Below are 22,664 nucleotides of genomic sequence, written 5' to 3' on the forward strand. Positions count from 1 at the left end.
GGCCTTCAAGAAAGAGACAATGGCAATCCTTTATTGTGAAAAAGACCCTTCATGGGCCGCGGTTTTTACAGACAGCGTCTGGCTTGATTGAATAAAGCTCACCGGTTGCTGGCAATTTACTTAGACTGTCTGAATATTCCCGCTCAAATATTGTGAAGACACACTCTAACCCCTTAGGCAGGCGCTTGTGCGCCGAAACACGGCCTGTGTCGGGTCTTTTTCACATCTTTTTCTCATCTTCCCGCAACCTCGGAGTCATCTTTGACTCCTCCCTCTCCTTCTCTGCGCATATCCAGCAAGCAGATAGCCAAGACCTGTCGCTTCTTCCTTTTTAACATCAGCAAAATTCGCCCTTTCCTCTCTGAACACACCACCCGAACTCTCGTCCACGCTCTCATTACCTCTCGCCTTGACTACTGCAACTTACTCCTCACTGGCCTCCCACTTACCCATCTATCCCCTCTTCAATCTGTTCAGAACTCTGCGGCATGTCTCATATTCCGCCAGAACCGATCTACTCATATCACCCCTCTCCTCAGGTCACTTCACTGGCTTCCAATCAGATACCGCATTCAATTCAAGCTTCTCCTTCTTACCTACAAATGCACTCAGTCTGCAGCCCCTCATTACCTCTCTACCCTCATCTCCCCTTATGTTCCCGCCCGTAACCTCCGTTCACAGGACAAATCCCTCCTCTCTGTGCCCTTCTCCACCACCGCCAACTCCAGGCTCCGCTCATTCTGCCTCGCCTCACCCTATGCTTGGAACAACCTTCCTGAGCCCTTACGCCAAGCCCCCTCCCTGCCCATCTTCAAGTCTCTGCTTAAAACCCACCTCTTCATTGCTGCATTCGGCACCTAACTCTTACCATTTAGTAAATCCAGACTGCCCCAATTTGACCGTTCACTTGTCTACTAGATTGTAAGCTCTTTGAGCAGGGACTGTCCCTTTATGTAAATTGTACAGCGCTGCGTAACCCTAGTAGCGCTTTAGAAATGTTAAGTAGTAGAAATAAAGGACTGCCATTGTCTCTTTCTTGAAGGCCCAGTGTTGCATTTTCTTGTTTATGTTTTATGCTTGTATGCTGTATTACCCTCTCTTTTGTGACTGCGTATACATTTAGGCCTGCCATTCTGTTGCTTAATGTATAAGCCTGGTGCTGAAAATCAGTGCTAAGCTACTAACTTTTCCCCCCACCCTAAATCCACCCCTGTTGCCACCCACTTTTTATGCTCAAATGTTTGAGTTTAGTGAAATTTGAGTGTAAATTTATGCACTTGGCCTAGTAAATTTTTGAAGAAGGCAATTTATGAGTGCGATGTTCAAAGGCAGGAGCATGAAATCCTTTGACTATTGGCCATCATTAGCCAAACTGTTCCTCAGAGGAGGCACCAAATCACATCTTCCATCGAGGGGGTTTTGCCAGACAGGGTGAAAATCCAGAGTAATACTGAAAACCAAAGTGGGTGATGGGGTGAGGATCCTTGGGGCCTTCAGCAGAGAAACTCTAGATAGACACTGTTTGGGGTCGATTGGGGCCTTGGAGAGGGAAACCCCAGATGGATACAGTTTGGGAACGATTGGGGCCTTGAGCAGGGAAACCCCAGATGGATACAGTTTGGGAACGATTGGGGCCTTGAGCAGAGAAACCCCAGAAGGAAATAGTTTGGGGTCGACTGAGGATCCTCGGGGCGTTGAACCAATAAACTCCAGATGGGTACAGTTTGGGGAAGATTGAGGATCCTTGGAACCTTGTGCAGGGAAACTCCTGATGGAGACAGTTTGGGTTGACTGGGGCCTTGTATAGGAAAACACCAGACGGATACAGTTTAGGATCGATTGGGGTCTTGGACAGGGAAACCCCAGATGAATACAGTTTGGGAGTCGACTGAGGATCCTTGGGGCCTTGAGCAGATAAACCCAAGATGGATACAGTTTGGGGTCAATTGGGGCCTTGAGCAGAAAAACCCCAGATAGGGTACAGTTTGGGGTCAATTGGGGCCTTGAGCAGAAAAACCCCAGATGGTTGGGCTCAATTGGGGCCTTGAGCAGAAAAACCCCAGATGGGTACAGTTTGGGGTCAATTGGGGCCTTGAGCAGAAAAACCCCAGATGGTTGGGGTCAATTGGGGCCTTGAGCAGAAAAACCCCAGATGGATACAGTTTGGGGTCAATTGGGGTCTTGAGCAGAAAAACCCCAGATGGATACAATTTGGGGAAGATTGGGGATCCTTGGAACCTTGTGTAGGGAAACCCCTGATGGAGACAGTTTGGGGTTGATTTGGGCCTTGTATAGGAAAACACCAGACGGATACAGTTTAGGATCGACTGGGGTCTTGGACAGGGAAACCCCAGATGGACACAGTTTGGGAGTCGACTGAGAATTCTTGGGGTTTTGAGCCAATAAACCCCAGATGGATATAGTTTGGGATCGATTGGGACCTGGGACAGGGAAACCCCAGATGGATACAGTTTGGGATCGATTGGGACCTGGGACAGGGAAACACCAGATGGATACAGTTTGGGAGTCGACTGAGGATCCTTGGGGCCTTGAGCAGATAAACCCCAGATGGATACAGTTTGGGATCGATTGGGACCTGGACAGGGAAACCCCAGATGGACACAGTTTGGGAGTCGACTGAGAATTCTTGGGGTTTTGAGCCAATAAACCCCAGATGGATACAGTTTGGGATCGATTGGGACCTGGGACAGGGAAACCCAGATGGATACAGTTTGGGATCGATTGGGACCTGGGACAGGGAAACACCAGATGGATACAGTTTGGGAGTCGACTGAGGATCCTTGGGGCCTTGAGCAGATAAACCCCAGATGGATACAGTTTGGGATCGATTGGGACCTGGACAGGGAAACCCCAGATGGACACAGTTTTGGGAGTCGACTGAGAATTCTTGGGGTTTTGAGCCAATAAACCCCAGATGGATACAGTTTGGGATCGATTGGGACCTGGGACAGGGAAACCCCAGATGGATACAGTTTGGGATCGATTGGGACCTGGGACAGGGAAACACCAGATGGATACAGTTTGGGAGTCGACTGAGGATCCTTGGGGCCTTGAGCAGATAAACCCCAGATGGATACAGTTTGGGATCGATTGGGACCTGGACAGGGAAACCCCAGATGGACACAGTTTGGGAGTCGACTGAGGATCCTTGGGGCCTTGAGCAGATAAACCCCAGATGGACACAGTTTGGGAGTCGACTGAGGATCCTTGGGGCCTTGAGCAGATAAACCCAAGATGGATACTGTTTGGGGTCAACTGAGGCCTTAGGCAGGGAAATCCCAGATGCACCGATATTTACCATGTAAATATTACTCCCTCACTGTATATTTACAAGTATGTGCATTAGAAGAGTTGAACAAAGGGCTGGAACCATCAGTGGCTTCAGAAGCTCTGGGCTTGTGCCTAACCACAAAGTGTCTTGAAATTCCTGGACACAGCCTTCCTGTCTGGGGTTTTAAGGCTGTGCTCCAGTGGCTGACAGGCACGGAAGGGAGAGCAGGGCCGCTGAGAGACATAGCCGGGACTGTACCGCTGTGCCGCACCTCCCCCCACATACTCAGGCTGGGGGTGCTGCCTTCCCCTTACCTTCCAGTGTCACTCTGCTCCTCCCTCAGTCTGTAGTCTCCTGCTCCTGTGTCCCGAGACCCGGGTTATCACGTTAACACAATTATCCGGGTCCTGGCACACAGGAGCAGGAGACGGACAGGCCCGGAAGAAGACAGGAAGAAGCTTCTGCTCCCTCGCGCCGCCCCTCCCCCCCCTTGGAGGCCAGGCCCAAGAAATCTTGCTCCCCCTCCCTCGACGGCCCTGAGGGAGGGAACCTTAAAGTGGTAAAATGGGCAATTTCCTTAGGTTTCTGCTAGTCAGTTGGCAGAATCTCTTTGTAAAATGCAAGCGTGAGGTGAATTGGAAACAGCTACTAAGCACAGAACTTACATTTTTCCTAATGCCTCAGAGTGTAAAGTATGAACCCTGACCAGAAGAGAGATTTAGGGGCTCATTTTCAAAGCACTTAGCCTTCCAAAGTTCCATAGGTTTCTATGGAACTTTGGAAGGATAAGTGCTTTGAAAATATGCCTATTATCGTCTGTTCTGCACTCATTTTGAGATTTGATTTCTCACAGGGAGGGTATATTAATTAACTACCGTACATAATCCCCACACCCATCCACCACCAATTCGTATCATGCTAAAGTCTTTCTTTAATACCTGCAGGTACATCTGAGTTAGGTTGGCTTCACCTGTCTTCTGATCAATTTTAAAATCTTCATAGTATCTTAAAGAAATACAGAACAACGATCAGAAACTGAATTGACAGGACACAAACAAGTGAGTGAACATTGTTCTGGGAAATGAATGAGAAGAGATATAACACGAACAAACCCACCAACATAACCACCCCAGATCTCAGCCTCCCTATCTGAAAATTCTCGGAGTGACAATTGACCGAAATCTTACACTACTACTACTAACTACTAACTAACATTTCTAAAGCGCTACTAGGGTTATGCAGCGCTGTACAATTTAAACATAGAAGGACAGTCCCTGCTCAAAGAGCTTACAATCTAAAAGACAAGAGAACAATCTAAAGACAAGTGTACAATCTAGAGGACGAGTTAATCTGATAGGGTGGATAGATTGGGGCATTCTATATTTCTCAAGCGGTTAGGTGCCGAAGGCAGCATTAAAGAGGTGAGTTTTAAGCAGACATTCACTCTGGCTCTCTCTCTCAAACATACACACTCCCAGGAAAACCTTGCTAGCGCCCGTTTCATTCGTTCCAGAAACGGGCCTTTTTTACTAGTTTACTAAAGATTAGCGCATGTTACCTGCCAGAGGACCCATTTTATCCCTATGGGCCTGCTGCAGATAACATGAACTAATCTTTAGTAAAAGTCTTTTAATGTGAATGATATTTTAAAACCTAGACAATTTCAATGTGCCCCCCTGGAATGCATAAGCCCAAACCACACAAAAGTAGACACAACCTTGCACTGTGCCTACTCTTTATAGCTTTTTCCGCTTCTGAAATGTGCTTCACATTCAGAAAACTTATCAAATCACCCTCAGAGTGGCATCTAGGTAGCCAGTTTTGATTTACCCCCTGAGACAGAAAGAGCAGTGCACTTACCCAAGTGAAAGCTACAACAAAGAAAATGTTCCACTCTATGTGGAAACTCAAACGAGTGAAACCATTTTTCTCCCCGAGGGAAATATTTCATAACTTGGTACAATCTATGGTTCTAAGCCACCTAAACTATTGCAATGGAATTTATGCGGGATGCAAAGAACAAATCATAAAGAAACTCCAAAACTGCCCAAAACACAGCAGCCAAGCTCATATTTGGAAAAAACGAGATTCGAAAGCGAAAAAATCCTTAAGAGAAAAACTACACTGGCTCCCAATCAAAGAACGAATTGCGTTCAAAATCTGCACCCTTGTCCACAAAATCATCTACGGCGAAGCCCCGAGATACACGACAGACCTCATAGACCTACCCAATCAGAAACACATCAATATCAACACGAACATACCTAAATCTCCACTACCCAAGCTGCAAAGGACTCAAATACAAATCAACCTACGCATCCAGCTTCTCCTATATAAGCACACAATTATGGAACGCACTACCAAGCGCCGTGAAAACAGTGGTTAGGGTGGTGGCAAGTCACTTAACCCTCCATTGCCCCATGTAAGCCGCACTGAGCCTGCCATGAGTGGGAAAGCGCAGGGTACAAATGTAACAAAAATAAAATAGATACTATTGGAGATTCTACATGGAATGTTGCTACTATTGGAGATTCTACATGGAATGTTGCTATTCCACTAGCAACATTCCATGTAGAAGGCTGCGCAGGCTTCTGTTTCTGTGAGTCTGACATCAGACTCACAGAAGCAGAAGCCTGCGCGGCCACATTGGTGATCTGCAAGAGCAGACTTCTACATGGAATGTTGCTAGTGGAATAGGAACATTCCATGTAGAATCTCAAATAGTAGCAACAGTGGAGGAGTGGCCTAGTGGTTAGGGTGGTGGACTTTGGTCCTGAGGAACTGAGTTCAATTCCCACTTCAGGCACAGGCAGCTCCTTGTGACTCTGGGCAAGTCACTTAACCCTCCATTGCCCCATGTAAGCCGTATTGAGCCTGCCATGAGTGGGAAAGCGCAGGGTACAAATGTAACAAAAATAAAATAGATACTATTGGAGATTCTACATGGAATGTTGCTACTATTGGAGATTCTACATGGAATGTTGCTATTCCACTAGCAACATTCCATGTAGAAGGCTGCGCAGGCTTCTGTTTCTGTGAGTCTGACATCAGACTCACAGAAGCAGAAGCCTGCGCGGCCACATTGGTGATCTGCAAGAGCAGACTTCTACATGGAATGTTGCTAGTGGAATAGCAACATTCCATGAAGAATCTCAAATAGTAGCAACAGTGGAGGAGTGGTCAGGGTGGTGGACTTTGGTCCTGGGGAACTGGGTTCGATTCCCACTGCAGGCACAGGCAGCTCCTTGTGACTCTGGGCAAGTCACTTAACCCTCCATTGCCCCATGTAAGCCGCATTGAGCCTGCCATGAGTGGGAAAGCACAGGGTACAAATGTAACATATGACCACCTAAACTTCCGAAAACTACTAAAAACCAACTTGTTCAAAAAGGCATACCCTAACGATCCAACTTAAATGCCTCCACCCTGCAACACAACAAAACCAGAGCTCGTACCGGACATCACCTAACTCTTTCTCCTTTGTGATTCCTCAATCTATCTGACACGCATGAATTTTACTCTACCACAACCTCACTCTGTATTTGTTCATGTACCGATATTGGCGATCACCTCTCCGGTACTATGTAAGCCACATTGAGCCTGCAAATAGGTGGGAAAATGTGGGCTACAAATGTAACAAATAAAATAAAAAAATAAACACAGTGAGAGGATCTGGAGCCCGGCGTTTATGGGAGGTAGATAGAGAGGGGCTGCTCACCCCTGAGTGGTGTGGAAGGTTATTTGATGTACACACAGAACAACAATACCCTTGCAGACTTGAAAACTCACAAAAATACAGCACAGGTGACTGAAATGACACACGGACGATGCTTAATGGTCTCAATGTTCATTGCAAACTCAAGACTCGACACGGCTACGTTTCGGCTTATCCGATCTGCCTCAGGAGTGTCCTGAAGTAGTCTGCAGTGTTGCTGTGTGTAGTGCAACAGACAACAGACGTTAAGCTGTTTGTCTTGTAAAGTGATTTCTAGCTTTTTCCAGTACTTCACACAGCAACACTCCAGTGAGAACACAGGACAGACACAAAGACCTGGCACACAGTCTGTTCACATCCTGCAGGTTACCATGTGCTTAGATAATTCTGAAATCAAGGAGCTGGTGTCAAAAATTCAATTGATTGCGACCTCGGGGAAGGGAAACGTATTGTGCTAGGAAAAGACCTGCAAAACATTCACAGAGACTTCTGTTCAGCTCTTAAGTTTATCACATTAAGAACAAAAAAGGTTTTTCAGTAGGAATATTATCTCTTGCTGGGGCTGCAGGAAATGACATTGTTGGGCCACTTCAGAGTGGTGGAAGGCGAAGCACAGAAAATTCCAGTGAGAACACACAGACTACTCCAGGAGACGCCTGAGGCAGGCCAGACAGGCCGAAACACGGCCGTGTCGAGTCTTGAGTTTTGACAATAAAGGTCGAGACCACTGGAAGCGTCGTCTGTATATCATTTCAGTCACCTTTGCTGTTTTTTGTGAAGGTTATTTCATACCAGGATGCCCAGGCTGTTGAATAGGCACAACACATTACCCCTAATCTTACAAACTTGAACGCACAAATTCACGCTTGAGGTGAATTCTATATACGGTGCTGAAAAAAAATGGCGCTATTCTATAAGCTGTGCTTAAAATTAGGCGCGGTTTATAGAACACAGCTTGTACCTGGGACTTGGGCCAAACTTTAGACATGCCCATTTCCACCAACTGGTGCAAATGTACGCACCTAATCCCGTTAGCCTATAATAAAGGTGCATAAATGCTAGGAACGCCCCCCCCCCATTCCGCCCATGACCCTCCCATTTATGCATCCTTTTTTCTTCCTCGTGCATAAAATTTAGGTGCAGACCCCATGCAAAAATGCCAATGAAATCTAATTAGTGCCAATAATTGCTTGTTAAAAAGCTTGCTATTCAGTTATTTAGATTTTTTTTATTTATTTGGCTTTTGCTCACACCTTTTTCAGTAGTAGCTCAAGGTGAGTTACATTCAGGTACTCTGGATATTTCTCTGTCCCAGGAGGGCTCACGATCTAAGTTTGTGCCTTAGGCAATGGAGGGTTAAGTGACTTGCCCAAGATCACAAGGAGCAGCAGTGGGATTTGAACCGGCCACCTCAGGATTGTAAGACTGGTGCTCTAACCACTAGGCCACTTCTCCACTGTTATTCTTTAGGGTTCTACATGGAATGTTGCATGAAATCTTGTCACTCTTTAGGATTCCAGAATCTTGATATTCTTTGGGTTCTACATGGAATGTTGCTATTCTTTGAGATTCTGAATGGAATCTTTATTTATTTAGATTTTGCTGACACCTTTTTCAGTAGTAGCTCAAGGTGAGTTACATTCAGGTACTCTGGATATTTCTCTGTCCCAGGAGGGCTGACAATCTAAGTTTGTACCTGAGGCAATGGAGGGTTAAGTGACTTGCCCAAGATCACAAGGAGGAGCAGTGGGATTTGAACCGGCCACCTCTGGATTGCTCTAACCACTAGGCCACTCCTGTTAAAATTGTGCCACCAAATTGGGCATGTGTGCAATTTTTGGCGACATTTATAAAAATTAGGGGGTCAGTGTGCAAAAATGCACAAGTTATAGAATACTGTCAATTAGATGTGTACCTGCTTGTTGGCGTTAACGACCGTATTTGCTATAATTGGTATTAAAGTTTAATTGCTATATTGGTATTAATTAGTACTAATTAAAGTTAAGCAATTAACTGCCCTTTGTCAGGATTCTACAAATTGCACACACACAATCCATTGTGTGCACCTCAGAGGGAGTGTGGACCTGGGAAGGGGATGGTGGTGGGGGTCAGGGGTTTGTGCCCAGTACTTACACGCATGTTACAGAGTATGGCCAGTTATGAATGAGCATTTACAGCAGCCTTCCAGCAAGCGTAACTATCCCCCATGTGCACCTGCATAACAGTCTTTATAAAACTACCCCATGGAAAGCAGGCAGAGGCCTTTCGACCTGCTCCGAGGCGTGTACGTGCCAGTAATAAACTGGAAACGCCCCTTGCGCTCGGGGCCTGCGGGCAGACTGGACAAAAGAAGGCGCAAGGATTTCTGAGCCCAAACGTCTTTTGCACTGGGTGATTTAATAACCATTTCGATCTGTTTTACACACTCAATCACTGTAATATTTCTCTTGTGGGGGGGGGGGGGGGGGGGGGGAGATTTACAGCAGGAAAGGCCCCCTTTTCGTCTATTTTCAGGCTGTTTTATAAATCTGAAAAACCTGGACACGATTATGAGAGCTGTGGTCAGTGAAGCTGCTGCGTTTATTGGGTGTGATTTACTGTCCTTTATAGGGTGGATCCACCACACTAAACAAACAGGAAAAAAAACATTATGAGTTTATTCTGAATAGCACAGGGTTGTTTTTTTTTTTTAATTATTAAATGGCTGGAGTGCTTTAGAGGCTTTTGTTTCACAAATGCAGTACAGGAGCCTACGTGGACACTAGCAAACGACCCCTAAATGTCTGAAATTACCTGCCAATCATTTCCTGGTCCCTGTACACAGGAATGTTGGGTCGTTCCTTGTTATCGTACGGCCCAAAGTGACAGTTGGGCGATCCGAACCACTCATCGAATCCGTGTTTCAGAGGGTGGTACTGGGGTCTGTGACCCAAATGCCTGTGAAAAGGAAGACCAAACAGTTCAAAACAGCCCGTCCTGGGTCCCCCCCCCCTTCCACAACGAACAGCGCTGTGGCTCAGTTTAACGCACCCCTCCCGGAACGACCTGCTCCTCAGATAAGTAGCACAGCAGGAGACCGTCATCTGCCCTCAGCGCAGGATGCACAGACCCTCGTTCAAGGTTTTTAAAAAAAAATAAATATAAAACACCAACTGGCCCTTCTGTCAGCTTTTTCTGGGACAAGATCTGCGCATGGCCCGGTTCCTGCCACCCCTGGGTAATGTTTCCTTCTTTTGCAGTAATGCACTTGGAAACAATTTAATACTGAAGCATGGGACGAGCCGGGGACTGAATTGAAGACATACATTTACCATTTACCAATGATCTTATTCACATATCCAGCTTTCTTCAGCAGCTCTGGAAGCAGGAGTTCAGAGTCTGGGATGCCCCCCACAATTTCCTGTGGAGTGTAAGCTGTGAGGTAATAAAGCACAATGTTACGCTTAGCCATTTTCTCCCACCCAGAAAGAAGTTGTAACTTCCACCAGATCCTGTCTGACCTGCTTTTACATGTAAGTACCAGGGGCGTAGCCAGACCTCACGGTGGGAGGGAGCCAGAGCCCGAGTGGTGGCTGCCCTGCCGCTCCCAGTCTCAAATACCTTGGTTGGCAGGGCTCCCCTGTCAGCTGAAGCCTTCGTGCTGCATTGCCTGCCCTGTTCTCTCTTCCCCTCACGTCCTGCACGCTCCTTTGAGGGGAAGAGAGAGCAGGGAAGGCAATGCGGCAGCGCAGGAGACCGGCAATGGATGAAGGTTTCAGCTGGCAGGGGTTGAGGATCCCCGCCAGCAAAACCAGGGGCCCAGAAGAAATTTGAGGGGGCCCAGGCCCCCGAGGCCCCACCTAGCTACGCCTCTGGCCAGGGGCGTAGCCAGACTTCGACGGGAGGGGGGTCCAGAGCCCGAGGTGAGGGTGCACGTTTTAGCCCCCCCCCCGGCGCTGCCAACCCCCCCGCCCCCTCTCGACCCCCCCTTCCCGCCGCCAACCCTCTCCCGCCGCGTACCTTTGCTGGTGGGGGACCCGAACCCCCGCCAGCCGAAGTTTTTTCCTCGGCTGCGCAGCATTGCTTGCTGAATGATCTGATCAAGATTCTGTGCGTGCGTCTGACGTCCTGCACGACACGCACAGAAACTTGATCAGATCATTCAGCAAGCAACGCTGCGCGGCCGAGGAGAGAACTTTGGCTGGCGGGGGTTCGGGTCCCCCGCCAGCAAAGGTATGTGACGGCGTCGGGGGAGGGTTGGCGGCAGGAAGGGGGGGGTCAAGAGAGTTGCGGCAGGGGGGGTCCAGGACCAAATCTATGGAGGCCCAGGCCCCCATGGCCCCACAGTAGCTACGCCCCTGGTGTGTACATGAGTTTCAGCCAAGCTCTGGGAAGATGAGGCTTCTCTTAAGTTGCCACACAAATTCACTTTTCACAGCCACGTTTCAACTCAAATAAGTGTCTAGTTCAAGGATTTCTCACCATTTCTGGCATGAGCGTTTGTTGTATAGAATCCATTCCTGATCGGGAGGCGACCTGTTAACAGGGCTGCTCTCGCTGTAGAAGAAAGAAAAGCAGAAATAAATACGATTGGAGTCAGAGAAAAAAATGCGTTCATTTTATAACAGTGGCTCGTTCCACAGCTTCCAGAGCAGTGGGAGCTGGAGGAGAGATCAGCGGCCACAATGCAACAACCCTGTGACTTCAATTTGCATCGCCACTGCGAATTCCAGCCCGGGAATTTAACTTCACAGAAAACTGATTGATGAGGACTTTACAAACGCCACGGGACAGATACAAAGACCTGGCTCACAGTCTGCAGGTTACCATGTGCTTAGATAATTCTGAAATCAAGGAGCTGGTGTCAAAAATTCAATTGACTGCGACCTTGGGAAGGGAAACGTATTGTGCTAGGAAAAGACCTGCAAAACATTCACAGAGACTTCTGTTCAGCTCTTAAATTTATCACATTAAGAACAAAAAGGTTTTTCAGTAGGAATATTATCTCTTGCTGGGGCTGCAGGAAATGACATTGTTGGGCTGACTATGGGCCATTTCAGAGTGGTGGAAAGCGAAGCACAGAAAATTCCAGGTCCTTGACACTTTTTAGCTAAACTTTGATCTGACCCCGACCCCCAAGTAGCAGCTTAATCCAGCACTGGTGTTTACTGCCATCCCTCAACACCTGGGAGATTAGGGTCCTCTATCTACTGAATGTAACTCACCTTACATAAGTATCGCTGTACTGGGACAGACCAAAGGTCCATCAAGCCCAGCATCCTGTTCCCAACAGTGGCCAATCCAGGTCACAAGTACCTGGCAAGATCCCAAAAAAGTACAAAACCATACTGCTTATCCCAAAAATAGTGAATTTTTCCCAAGCCCATTTTACTAATGGTCTTTGGACTTTTCCTTTAGGAAGCCATCCAAACCTTTTTTAAACCCTGCTAAGCTATCTGCTTAAACTACATTTTCTGGCAACAAATTCCAGAGTTTAATTACATGCTAAGTGAAGAACAATTTCTCTGATTTGTTTTAAAATGTACTACTTTGTAGCTTTATTGCATGCCCCCTAGTATTTTTGGAAAGAGTAAACACGTGATTCACGTCTACCCATTCTACTCCACTCATTATTTTACAGACCTCTATCATATCTCCCCTCAGCCGTCTTTTCTCCAAGCTGAAAAGCCCTAGACGCTTCAGCCTTCCCTCATAGGGAAGTCATCCCATCCCCTTTATCATTTTCGTCGCCCTTCTCTGTACCTTTTCTAATTCCACTATGGCTGAGGGGAGATATGATAGAGGTCTATAAAATAATGAGTGGAGTGGATCAGGTAAATGTGAATCATTTGTTTACTCTTTCCAAAAATACTAGGATTAAGGGTCACACAATGAAGCTACAAAGTAGTAATTTAAAACAAATTAACACCTAATTAAACGCAACATGTAATTAAACTCTGGAATTTGTTGCCAGAGAAAGTGGTAAAAGCAGGTAGCTTAGCACGGTTTAAAATAGGTTTGGATAGCTTCCTAAAAGAAAAGTCCATAACCCATTATTAAGATGGACTTGGGGAAAATCCACTGCTTATTTCTAGGATAACTGTCACTATGTTATGGCAATGCTCTACTACTGATATCAAGCACACAAAACAAACTCTACGAGTTTATATTTTGTATTTCTAGGATAAGCAGCAAAAAATGTATTGAACTTTTTTGGGATCTTGCCAGGCATTTGTGACCTGGATTGGCCACTGTTGGAAACAGGATGCTGGGCTTGAAGGACCTTCGGTCTGTCCCAGTCAGTGGCGCTCCTAGGAGGGCTGACACCCGGGGTGGATCGCCGATGCGCCCCGCCCCCCCCCCGGGTGCAGCGCAACCCTCCCCCCAGCAAAGGAACCCCCCCCCGGGTGCATGCCACCGGGGGAGGGGTGGGGGGTCTGCGCGCCTGTCCGCTTCGTTTCCATGCTCCCTCTGCCCTGGAACAGGAAGTAACCTGTTCCGGGGCAGAGGGAGCACAGAATGAACGTAGCGGACAGGCGCACGGCACCCCCCCCCCCCCCAGTGGCGTGCACCCGGGGTGGACCGCACCCACCGCCCCTCCCCTAGGAACGCCACTGGTCCCAGTGTGGCAACACCTATTTTCTCATGGGCAATCCCAGGATGCAATCACAAAATGACAAATTAAAGAAAGATACAAAAAAGATCAAATGTAAAGTATCAACATTACTTATGGAAAAATCTTGAAAAGATGGATTTTAGAAAGGCTCTTAAAACCTAAGTAATGAGATATTTGCTGTATAGATGAAGGTAAAGAGTTCCACCAGTGTGGGATTGATAAGAGAACATTCCTTTGAATGGAATTTTATAAATCACAACTTTTGGACTGGGAAAGCGTAATAACCAAGGCAGTCTGCAAGCCGAAACCAAATTCCTATATGATACATGAATTAAATTATTTATTTATTGCACTTGTAACCCACATTTTCCCACCTATTTGCAGGCTCAATGTGGCTTACAAAGACCTGTTATGGCATCGCCGTTACAGGGTAAAAGATACAATGGGTGTTACAAATAGATCAAGGATGACAAAAAAGAGTTAAGCAGACCCAGTGCCGTAGCGAGGGCGGCTGACACCCGGGGTGGGTTGCCGCTGCGCACCCCCTCCCGTGTGCAGCACGGCGCCCCCCCCTCGGCGCGCACACCCTCCCCCGGAGCGCATTCTTACTTAGTTTAAAAGCGAGGGGCGGGCGGGAGGGCCGATCCGCCCCCCGAAGTCCACGTCGCTGGGAGCTGCGTCGGCTCCATTGGTTCCTTGCTCTCTCTGCCCCGGAACAGGAAGTAACCTGTTCCGGGGCAGAGGGAGCAAGGAACCAACGGAGACGACACCCCCCCCCCCCAGCGGCGTGCACCCGGGGCGGACCGCCCCCCCCCTTCCTACGCCACTGAGCAGACCGTAATAGAAAGAAGATATTCAGAGTGAGGGAAGAGTAGTGAAATGTTATAATTAAGCTATGGATTCTCGTGGTAGGCCTTGTTGAAGAGAGAGGTTTTCAGAGATTTGCGAAAGTTAGTTATTTCGTTAATTGTTTTTTAAGCTAGCAAAATACACTGGTGAAAAAAAACATAAAGAATTAAAAAGGTCATAGAACACGGTTTAAAAATAATTTGAGCCTTCACTGGAAGCCAGTGAAGCTTTATCAGCAAAGGACAGACAGATTCATATCTTGGAGAGCTGAAAATCAAACGTGCAGCCGTGTTTCGCAATGTTTGTGAACGAGATCTCTGCAGTACAGCTGCTGTGTTAGAGTCAGAGGCTGTAGTGCTAAGTCCTGCTCAGCGGGGAAAGAAGTGTAGAAGGACAAGGAAGACGTTTCCCCGCACAACCCTCTCCTGTCCCAACTCTTAGTAGCATCATTCAGAAGCCTGCCTGCAGGGACATTTCCGATATGATGTCTAAAGCAGACTTTGGAGTTTTTGCGGAAAACGTCCAAAATACAAATAGAAAAGAAGGTCACTTTCAAAAAAAGAAAGACGTCTATCATTTTAATTTTTTTTGAAAATACCAATTCGAACAAGGTTTTGTGCTTTGTACGTTTTGGTTTTTTTTGGACTATTTTCGAAAACAACCCCCCCCCCCCCCCAACCCATCCAAGTGAAAAACATAGGAAATCAAGTCATTGGGACGTAGAGTGGCAAACATTTGTACTAGACTGCTCCCCTAGACATCCCAGGACAGAAATGGGACACCCTAGGGAGCAGTGGACTTCAAATAAATGCTCCCAGGTACACATAGTAACATAGTAAATGACGGCAGATAAAGACCTGTTCGGTCTATCCAGTCTGCCCAACAAGATAAACTCATTTTACATGGTATGTGATACTTTATACCCGAGTTTGATTTGTCCTTGCCTTTCTCAGGGCACAGACCGTAGAAGTCTGCCCAGCACTGTTCTTGTACTAAGTTCTGGAGCTAACATCGAAGCCCCTTAAACTTTACACTCCAGCCCATCCCTGTCTATTCAGTCACGATCAGGGCGTAGACCGTAGAAGTCTGCCCAGCTCCCTCTTTGTTTCCAATTACCGGCGTCGCCACCCAATCTCCGCTAAGATTCCACGGAACCATTCCTTCTAAACAGGATTCCTTTGTGTTTATCCCACGCATGTTTGAATTCCATTACCATTTTCATCTCCACCACCTCCCACCATTGCTCCCTTACCTTGTCTGCTGAGCCCCCTCCCCCCAAACCCAACTACCCCCAACTGTACACCACAACAATAGCCCTTATGGGTGAAGGGGACACCTATATGTGGGTACAGTGGGTTTCTGGTGAGTTTTGGAGGGCTTTCAGTTTCCTTCACAAGTGTAACAGGTAGGAGGAGTTATCGGCCTGGGTCCACCTGTCTGCAGTGCACTGCATCCACCACTAGACTACTCCAGGGACCTGCATGCTGCTCTAATAAACCTGTGTATAACATCTGAGGCTGGCAAGTAATATGTTTAATCACATTTTTTGGGGGTGGGGGGGTGGGAGGAGGTCACTGACTACTGGAGGAGTAAAGGGAGGTCATCCCTGAGTCCCTCCACTGGTCATCTGTAAATGACGGCAGAAAAAGACCCGCACGGTCCATCCAGTCTGCCCAACAAGATAAACTCATATGTGCTACTTTATGTGTATACCTGACTTTGATTTCTATCTACTATTTTCAGGGCACAGACCGTAGAAGTCTGCCCAGCACTAGCCCTGCCTCCCACCACAATCTCCGCTAAGCTTCTGAGGATCCATTCCTTCTAAACAGAGTTCCTTTCTCCCTGCTATCCTTTGGCTAATAAAGTGTTTTAATTTTTTATAAACAAGTGTCATCTTTTTCATACTTCTTTACTTTTTTATGTATACAAATTTGATATTTTCTTGTTGTAAAATTTTTTTTGATTATTTTTGCTTTTGTTAGTCATCTTCGTTGTTTTGCTTTTTTTTTTTTTTTTTTTTTGTTGGCATTGGGAGGTATCCAGATGGGGTCAGGAAGGTGCATCTCCCTCCCTTCTCTTGGGGCATATAACAGATTTTTATAGCGTGAATGTGGTGCACACAGCACTTACCTCTAGCAGTGCAGGCCCCCTCCTGATGCCAGTCTTCACCATTCCCCGTGCAACCAGTGCAGCACTTAAGCCCCTTCTACTATGACCTATGAGATCACAGCTCCTATTGTTTACATCTCGTCTTTTACATTCCGCTCGTACCGTACAGTTCAAGCGCATCACACTAAGAACTAGGTCAATAGCTAGGAATTACAGCCAGTAAGAAATTATGGGTCCTTTTACTAAGGTGCGCGAACGGGTTTAGCACGCATTAATGATCAGCGTAGACTAAATGCTAACAAGTCCCATCAGAGGAAGAGAAGAGTGGCCTAACTCACATCATTGCGAAGCTCGGGAGGCATTGGGTACCCTAGATGACTGAAAGGACATCCTGTCCGCAGAAAAGAAAGATTGGCACGCCTGAAAGTAGGACTTCTGACCATATTGTTGACAACCAGGCCAATAACGTCAGCTGTCTCAAAAATCGAGAAGACAGACAACCAGAGGCTTTTTCAGCTTATCCTCTGACAACCGCTGTGGCTTCTCTGCATATATCTCTGCGCATATCCAGCAGATAGCCAAGACCTGTCGCTTCTTCCTCTATAACATTAGCAAAATTCGCCCCCTTCTCTCCGAGCACACCACCCGAACTCTCATCCACTCTCTCATTACCTCTCGCCTTGACTACTTCAACCTACTCCTCACCGGCCTCCCACTTAGCCATCTGTCCCCCCTTCAGTCCATCCAGAACTCGGCCGCACGTCTTATCTTCCGCCTCAACCGATATACTCATATCACCCCTCTCCTCAAGTCACTTCACTGGCTTCCGATCAGGTACCGCATACAGTTCAAGCTTCTCCTACTAACCTACAAATGCACTCGATCTGCAGCCCCTCATTACCTCTCTACCCTCATCTCCCCTTATGTCCCCACCCGTAACCTCCGCTCTCTTGACAAATCCCTCCTTTCAGTACCCTTCTCCACCACCGCCAACTCTAGGCTTCGCCCTTTCTGCCTCGCTTCACCCCATGCTTGGAACAAACTCCCTAAGCCCATACGCCGGGCCCCCTCCCTACCCATCTTCAAATCATTGCTCAAAGCCCACCTCTTCAATGTCGCCTTCGGCACCTAACCACTACACCTCTACTCAGGAAATCTAGACTGCCCCAACTTGACATTTCGTCCTTTAGACTGTAAGCTCTTCTGAGCAGGGACTTTCCTTATTTGTTAATTTGTACAGCGCTGCGTAACCCTAGTAGCGCTCTAGAAATGTTAAGTAGTAGTAGTAGTTGTTTCACCAAGTTACTGAGATCTCCAAATAGTCACTTGCCCTGAAAGAGCAGTTTAACAAGACGTGACTTTGACGCTGCATCCGCTGCCCGATGCCGCAACATGTCATAAATAGCAGTCGCCAAGTAGGCCAACCCCACTTCCATCTGGGCGTTATAGCACTCGTCTTGTGTTGCCGACTGCTCAAGGCTTGGTTTACAGAATAGCTCTTAAGCCTGGGAATCGCGCCTAAAATATGGTGCAAATGTTTGCACCTACATTTGGCGAGTATCCCCGTTATTCTATAACAATGCACATGAATCTTAGGCGTACCTCCATTATGCCTATGTCCCTCCCATTTCTGCACCCCCTTTTTCCGATCACGCCTAAATGCCAATTAAATCTAATTAATACCAATAACTGCTTGTGAAAAAAGCCAATTCACGCTAATTGGCTCATTAAATTATATGCGCAAATTGTGCACACGTCCAAATTTGCACATACAGGGGGGTCCTTTTGCAAAGGCATGGTAGCATTTTTAGCACACGCTAAATGCTAGAGACATCCATAGCATTTTTAGCACACGCTAAAAACACTAGCGCACCTTTGTCAAACTCAATACAGAAAAAACACACTGTCTCATCATATCATCCCAACACAATACGTACAAACCCACAAACATTAACACCCCAGGATACACCCTCCCTATCTCAGACAGCCTGAAAATTCTCGGAGTAATAATCGACCGTAATCTATCACTAGAGACCCAAGCAAAATCCACCATACTACTACTACTTAACATTTCTAGAGCGCTACTAGGGTTACGCAGCGCTGTACAAATTAACAAATAAGGACGGTCCCTGCTCAAAGGAGCTTACAATCTAAAGGACGAAATGTCAAGATGGGCAGTCTAGATTTCCTGGGTAGAAGTGTAGAGGTTAGGTGCCGAAGGCGACATTGAAGAGGTGGGCTTTAAGCAGAGATTTGAAGATGGGGAGGGAGGGGGCCTGACTTATGGGCTCGGGGAGTTTGTTCCACGCGTGGGGTGAGGCGAGGCAGAAAGGGCGGAGCCTGGAGTTGGCGGTGGTGGAGAAGAGTACTGAAAGGAGGGATTTGACTTGAGAGCGGAGGTTACTGGTAGGAACGTAAGGGGAGATGAGGGTTGAGAGGTAAGGAGGGGCTGTAGATTTACATTTGTAGGTTAGTAGCAGAAGCTTGAATTGAATGCGGTATCTGATCGGAAGCCAATGAAGTGACTTGAGGAGAGGGGTGATATGAGTGTATCGGTTCAGGCGGAAGATAAGACGTGCAGCAGAGTTCTGAACGGACTGAAGGGGGGATAGGTGGCTAAGTGGGAGACCAGTGAGGAGTAGGTTGCAGTAGTCAAGGCGAGAGGTAATGAGAGAGTGGATGAGAGTTCGGGTGGTGTGCTCAGAGAGGAAAGGGCGGATTTTGCTAATGTTATAGAGGAGCGACAGGTCTTGGCTATCTGCTGGATATGCGCAGAGAAGGAGAGGGAGGAGTCGAAGATGACACCGAGGTTGCGGGCAGATGAGACGGGGACGATGAGGGTGTTATCAACCGAAATAGAGAGTGGAGGTAGAGGGGAAGTGGGTTTGGGTGGGAAGACAAGAAGTTCGGTCTTGGCCATGTTCAGTTTCAGGTGGCGGTTGGACATCCAGGCAGCAATGTCGGATAAGCAAGCCCAGGGCCGTGCCTAGGGTCTCTGGCCCCAGGGCCGTGCCTAGGGTCTCTGGCGCCCCCCTGCAGCCTATCAGTTGGCGCCCCCCCCCCCCCCCCCCCGTGACAATGATCGCTCACCACTTGCCACACTGACAAGAATTGTCAGCAATATTCTTAGAAACAAATTGCTATACATTGCAAAATAAGATAGCAGATGTAAATTCTCAAAGTGGACATATTCCAAACACTAAAATGAAAATAAAATGATTTTTTTTCTACCTTTGTTGTCTGGTGACTTTCTTTTTCTGATCATGCTGGCCCAGTATCTGATTCTGCTGCTATCTGTCCTCTTAACTCCATTTCCAGGGCTTCCTTTCCATTTATTTATTTACTTTCCTCCTTTCTTCTTCATTTCTGGTCCTCAGCTTCTGCCTATTTTCTTCATCCATGTGCAGTTTTTCTCCTCTCTTCCTTTTCCCTCATTTCATCTCCTTCATCTTTCTTCCCTCCCCTCTATGTCCAGCAATTTCTCCTCTCTCCCTGAGCCCTGCCCTCCCAATCCATGCCCATCCATGCTCCTTTGTCACCTGCCCCCTCCATTCATCCCTATCCAGCAATTCCCCTCTCTCCCTGAGCCCTGCCATCCATATCCATCCGTGCCCATCTGTCCCCTCCATTCATCCCTATCCAGCAATTCCCCTCTCTCCCTGAGCCCTGCCCTCCCAATCCATGCCCATCCATGCTCCTCTGTCCCCTGCCCCTCCATTCATCCCTTTCCAGCAATTCCCCTCTCTCCCTGAGCCCTGCCCTCCCAATCCATGCCCATCCATGCTCCTCTGTCCCCTGCCCCCTCCATTCATCCTTTTCCAGCAATTCCCCTCTCTCCCTGAGCCCTGCCCTCCCAATCCATGCCCATCCATGCTCCTCTGTCCCCTGCCCCCTCCATTCATCCCTTTCAGCAATTCCCCTCTCTCCCTGAGCCCTGCCCTCCCAATCCATGCTCATCCATGCTCCTCTGTCCCCTGCCCCTCCATTCATCCTTTTCCAGCAATTCCCCTCTCTCCCTTCCATGACCCCCCTTCGCATCCATGCTCCTCTCTCTCCCATGTCCCAGCCTGGCCCGCCCTCTTCTCCCCCCCCCTTCGCATCCATGCCCCCCCTTCGCATCCTTGCTGTCGTTTCTCCCCTGCCCTCCCGCTCCCATTGTTCAACTGTCCACCCTCTTCTCTTCCCCCAACATCCCTTTTCTTTTTTTTTCTTTTTAAATTTACCTCCGTGGCGGTGGTTCCGGCAGCGCAGCGTCAGGGAAAGAGGCGGCGCTCCCGACGTCTAGCCTTCCCTTCGCTGTGTTCCGCCTTCTTCTGACGTCATCCTTGACGTCAGAAGAAGGCGGAACACAGTGAAGGGAAGGCTAGAGACGTCGGGAGAGCCGCCTCCTTCCCTTAAGCTGCGCTGCCGGAACCGCCACCACGGAGGTAAATTTAAAAAGAAAAAAAAAGAAAAGGGATGTTGGAGGAGGGCGAGCGAGGTGAGCATGTTGCGACGGCACCCCCCCAGAGGGAAGCGCCCCCCTGCCATGCTTACCTCGCTTACCGGGTTAGCACGGCCCTGAGCAAGCCGATACTTTGGCCTAGGTTTCGGCAGTGATGTCAGGTGTGGAGAGATAAAGCTGGGTGTTCGCCGCAATGTGGAAAAACTTAAACGCCTGAAACCATTCTTTTCGAGGGAAATATTCCGGAACCTGATACAGTCAATGGCACTAAGCCACGTAGATTACTGTAATGGAATCTATGCGGGATGCAAGGACCAAATCATAAAGAAACTTCAGACCGCCCAAAACACAGCAGCCAGGCTAATATTTGGAAAACCGCATTTTGACAGTGCCAAACCACTCCGAGAAAAACTGCACTGGCTACCAATCAAAGAACGTATCACCTTCAAAATCTGCATGACCGTTCATAAAATACTTTACGGTGAAGCACCGGGATACATGACAGACCTCATCGACCTGCCAACCAGAAACACTACAAAATCCACACGATCATACCTAAACCTCCACTACCCAAGCAGCAAGAGACTCAAGTACAAATCCACCTATGCATCCAGCTTTTCCTACTTAAGCGCACAAATATGGAACGCATTGCCAAAAGAAGTAAAAACTACGTTCGACCATCTAAACTTCCGGAAAGCAGTAAAGACGGAACTGTTCAGAAGAGCATACCCCACCAACCCAACATAAAAAACCTGGACGCTTGCGACACAATGTAACCAAAGACCGCGATGAACACTATTTGTGTACCTCATTCCACCTCATTATCACTTTGTATTCATTCATACCATGTGTTTGTTCAGACCGGAATCGGCTAACGCCGCTAACGGTAATATGTAAGCCACATTGAGCCTGCAAATGGGTGGAAAAATGTGGGATACAAAAGCAACAAATAAAATACATAAAAGTCTCGTACAATTTTTGGCAACTTTTATATAATTAGGGGGTAAGTATAAAACTGGGCAGAATTTAGGAGGATTACGCACAAAGCTATCTCATTTGGAGTCATAACCCCCACACATTTGGCTTTTCCCAGGAACGTCACCTCCAAAATGGTTAGTTTTGGGCATATTAGGAGAGACATGAACCTCACTCATAAGCCAGAGTATGCTGGGTATGAATCTCAATTGTTCAAAATTCACCAAAAATGTTCTTTTTAATACTTTCATTGTTGTAAACAGCGACTCCTTCTGGCATTCATTCAGAGTGTGAAAGATGATACCGCTTACATGGAGAGCAGAGAGGATTCGCTGTATAGAAGTCCGGTAATACCATTCCCTCTAAAGCCATTTGGTCTAAGTTGGGAGTTTCCTTGGACGGGTGACCAAACACACCCAAATCCCCCCAGCCCATCTGTAGAGAGAGAGAAAACAATCCGATTACATTTTTAATGCAGAATCAACAGTACAACACAATGAAAAAAAAAAAAACTGCAGTTAAGACCATTTGTAAAGGATATTGTTCCTGGTCCCTGCCATAGCAGTTGCAGGTAGCACTGAAGCCAACTCAGTGGATGCTTCAGCACCCCCAGTATTGACACGTTTTGAAAGGTTGGCTCCTTTGGCAGGTAGTGACAACCCCTTTAGTCCTCACTCTATAA

The 22,664-nt window shown here is 47.5% G+C and overlaps 1 protein-coding gene across 2 annotated transcripts in view; it reads right to left on the reverse strand.

The window, feature by feature from the left end:
- LOC115470950 (N-acetylgalactosamine-6-sulfatase-like) overlaps window positions 1–22,664 on the reverse strand; it is a 53,534-nt gene that overhangs the window by 25,439 nt on the left and 5,431 nt on the right. Inside the window, exons 2-6 of one of the 2 annotated variants that reach the window (XM_030204593.1) lie at window positions 22,294–22,417; window positions 11,469–11,543; window positions 10,319–10,421; window positions 9,801–9,944; window positions 4,231–4,297 (exon numbers count right to left, since the gene is read on the reverse strand). In XM_030204593.1, coding sequence (XP_030060453.1) covers window positions 4,231–4,297; window positions 9,801–9,944; window positions 10,319–10,421; window positions 11,469–11,543; window positions 22,294–22,417 — 513 coding nt within the window. Of the gene's footprint in view, window positions 1–4,230; window positions 4,298–9,800; window positions 9,945–10,318; window positions 10,422–11,468; window positions 11,544–22,293; window positions 22,418–22,664 lie in introns of those variants that run through there. The other variant, XM_030204594.1, reaches the window with a different exon arrangement.

The sequence above is a fragment of the Microcaecilia unicolor genome, chromosome 5, assembly GCF_901765095.1.
Source record: "Microcaecilia unicolor chromosome 5, aMicUni1.1, whole genome shotgun sequence".
In the NCBI taxonomy this organism is placed as follows: domain Eukaryota; kingdom Metazoa; phylum Chordata; class Amphibia; order Gymnophiona; family Siphonopidae; genus Microcaecilia; species Microcaecilia unicolor.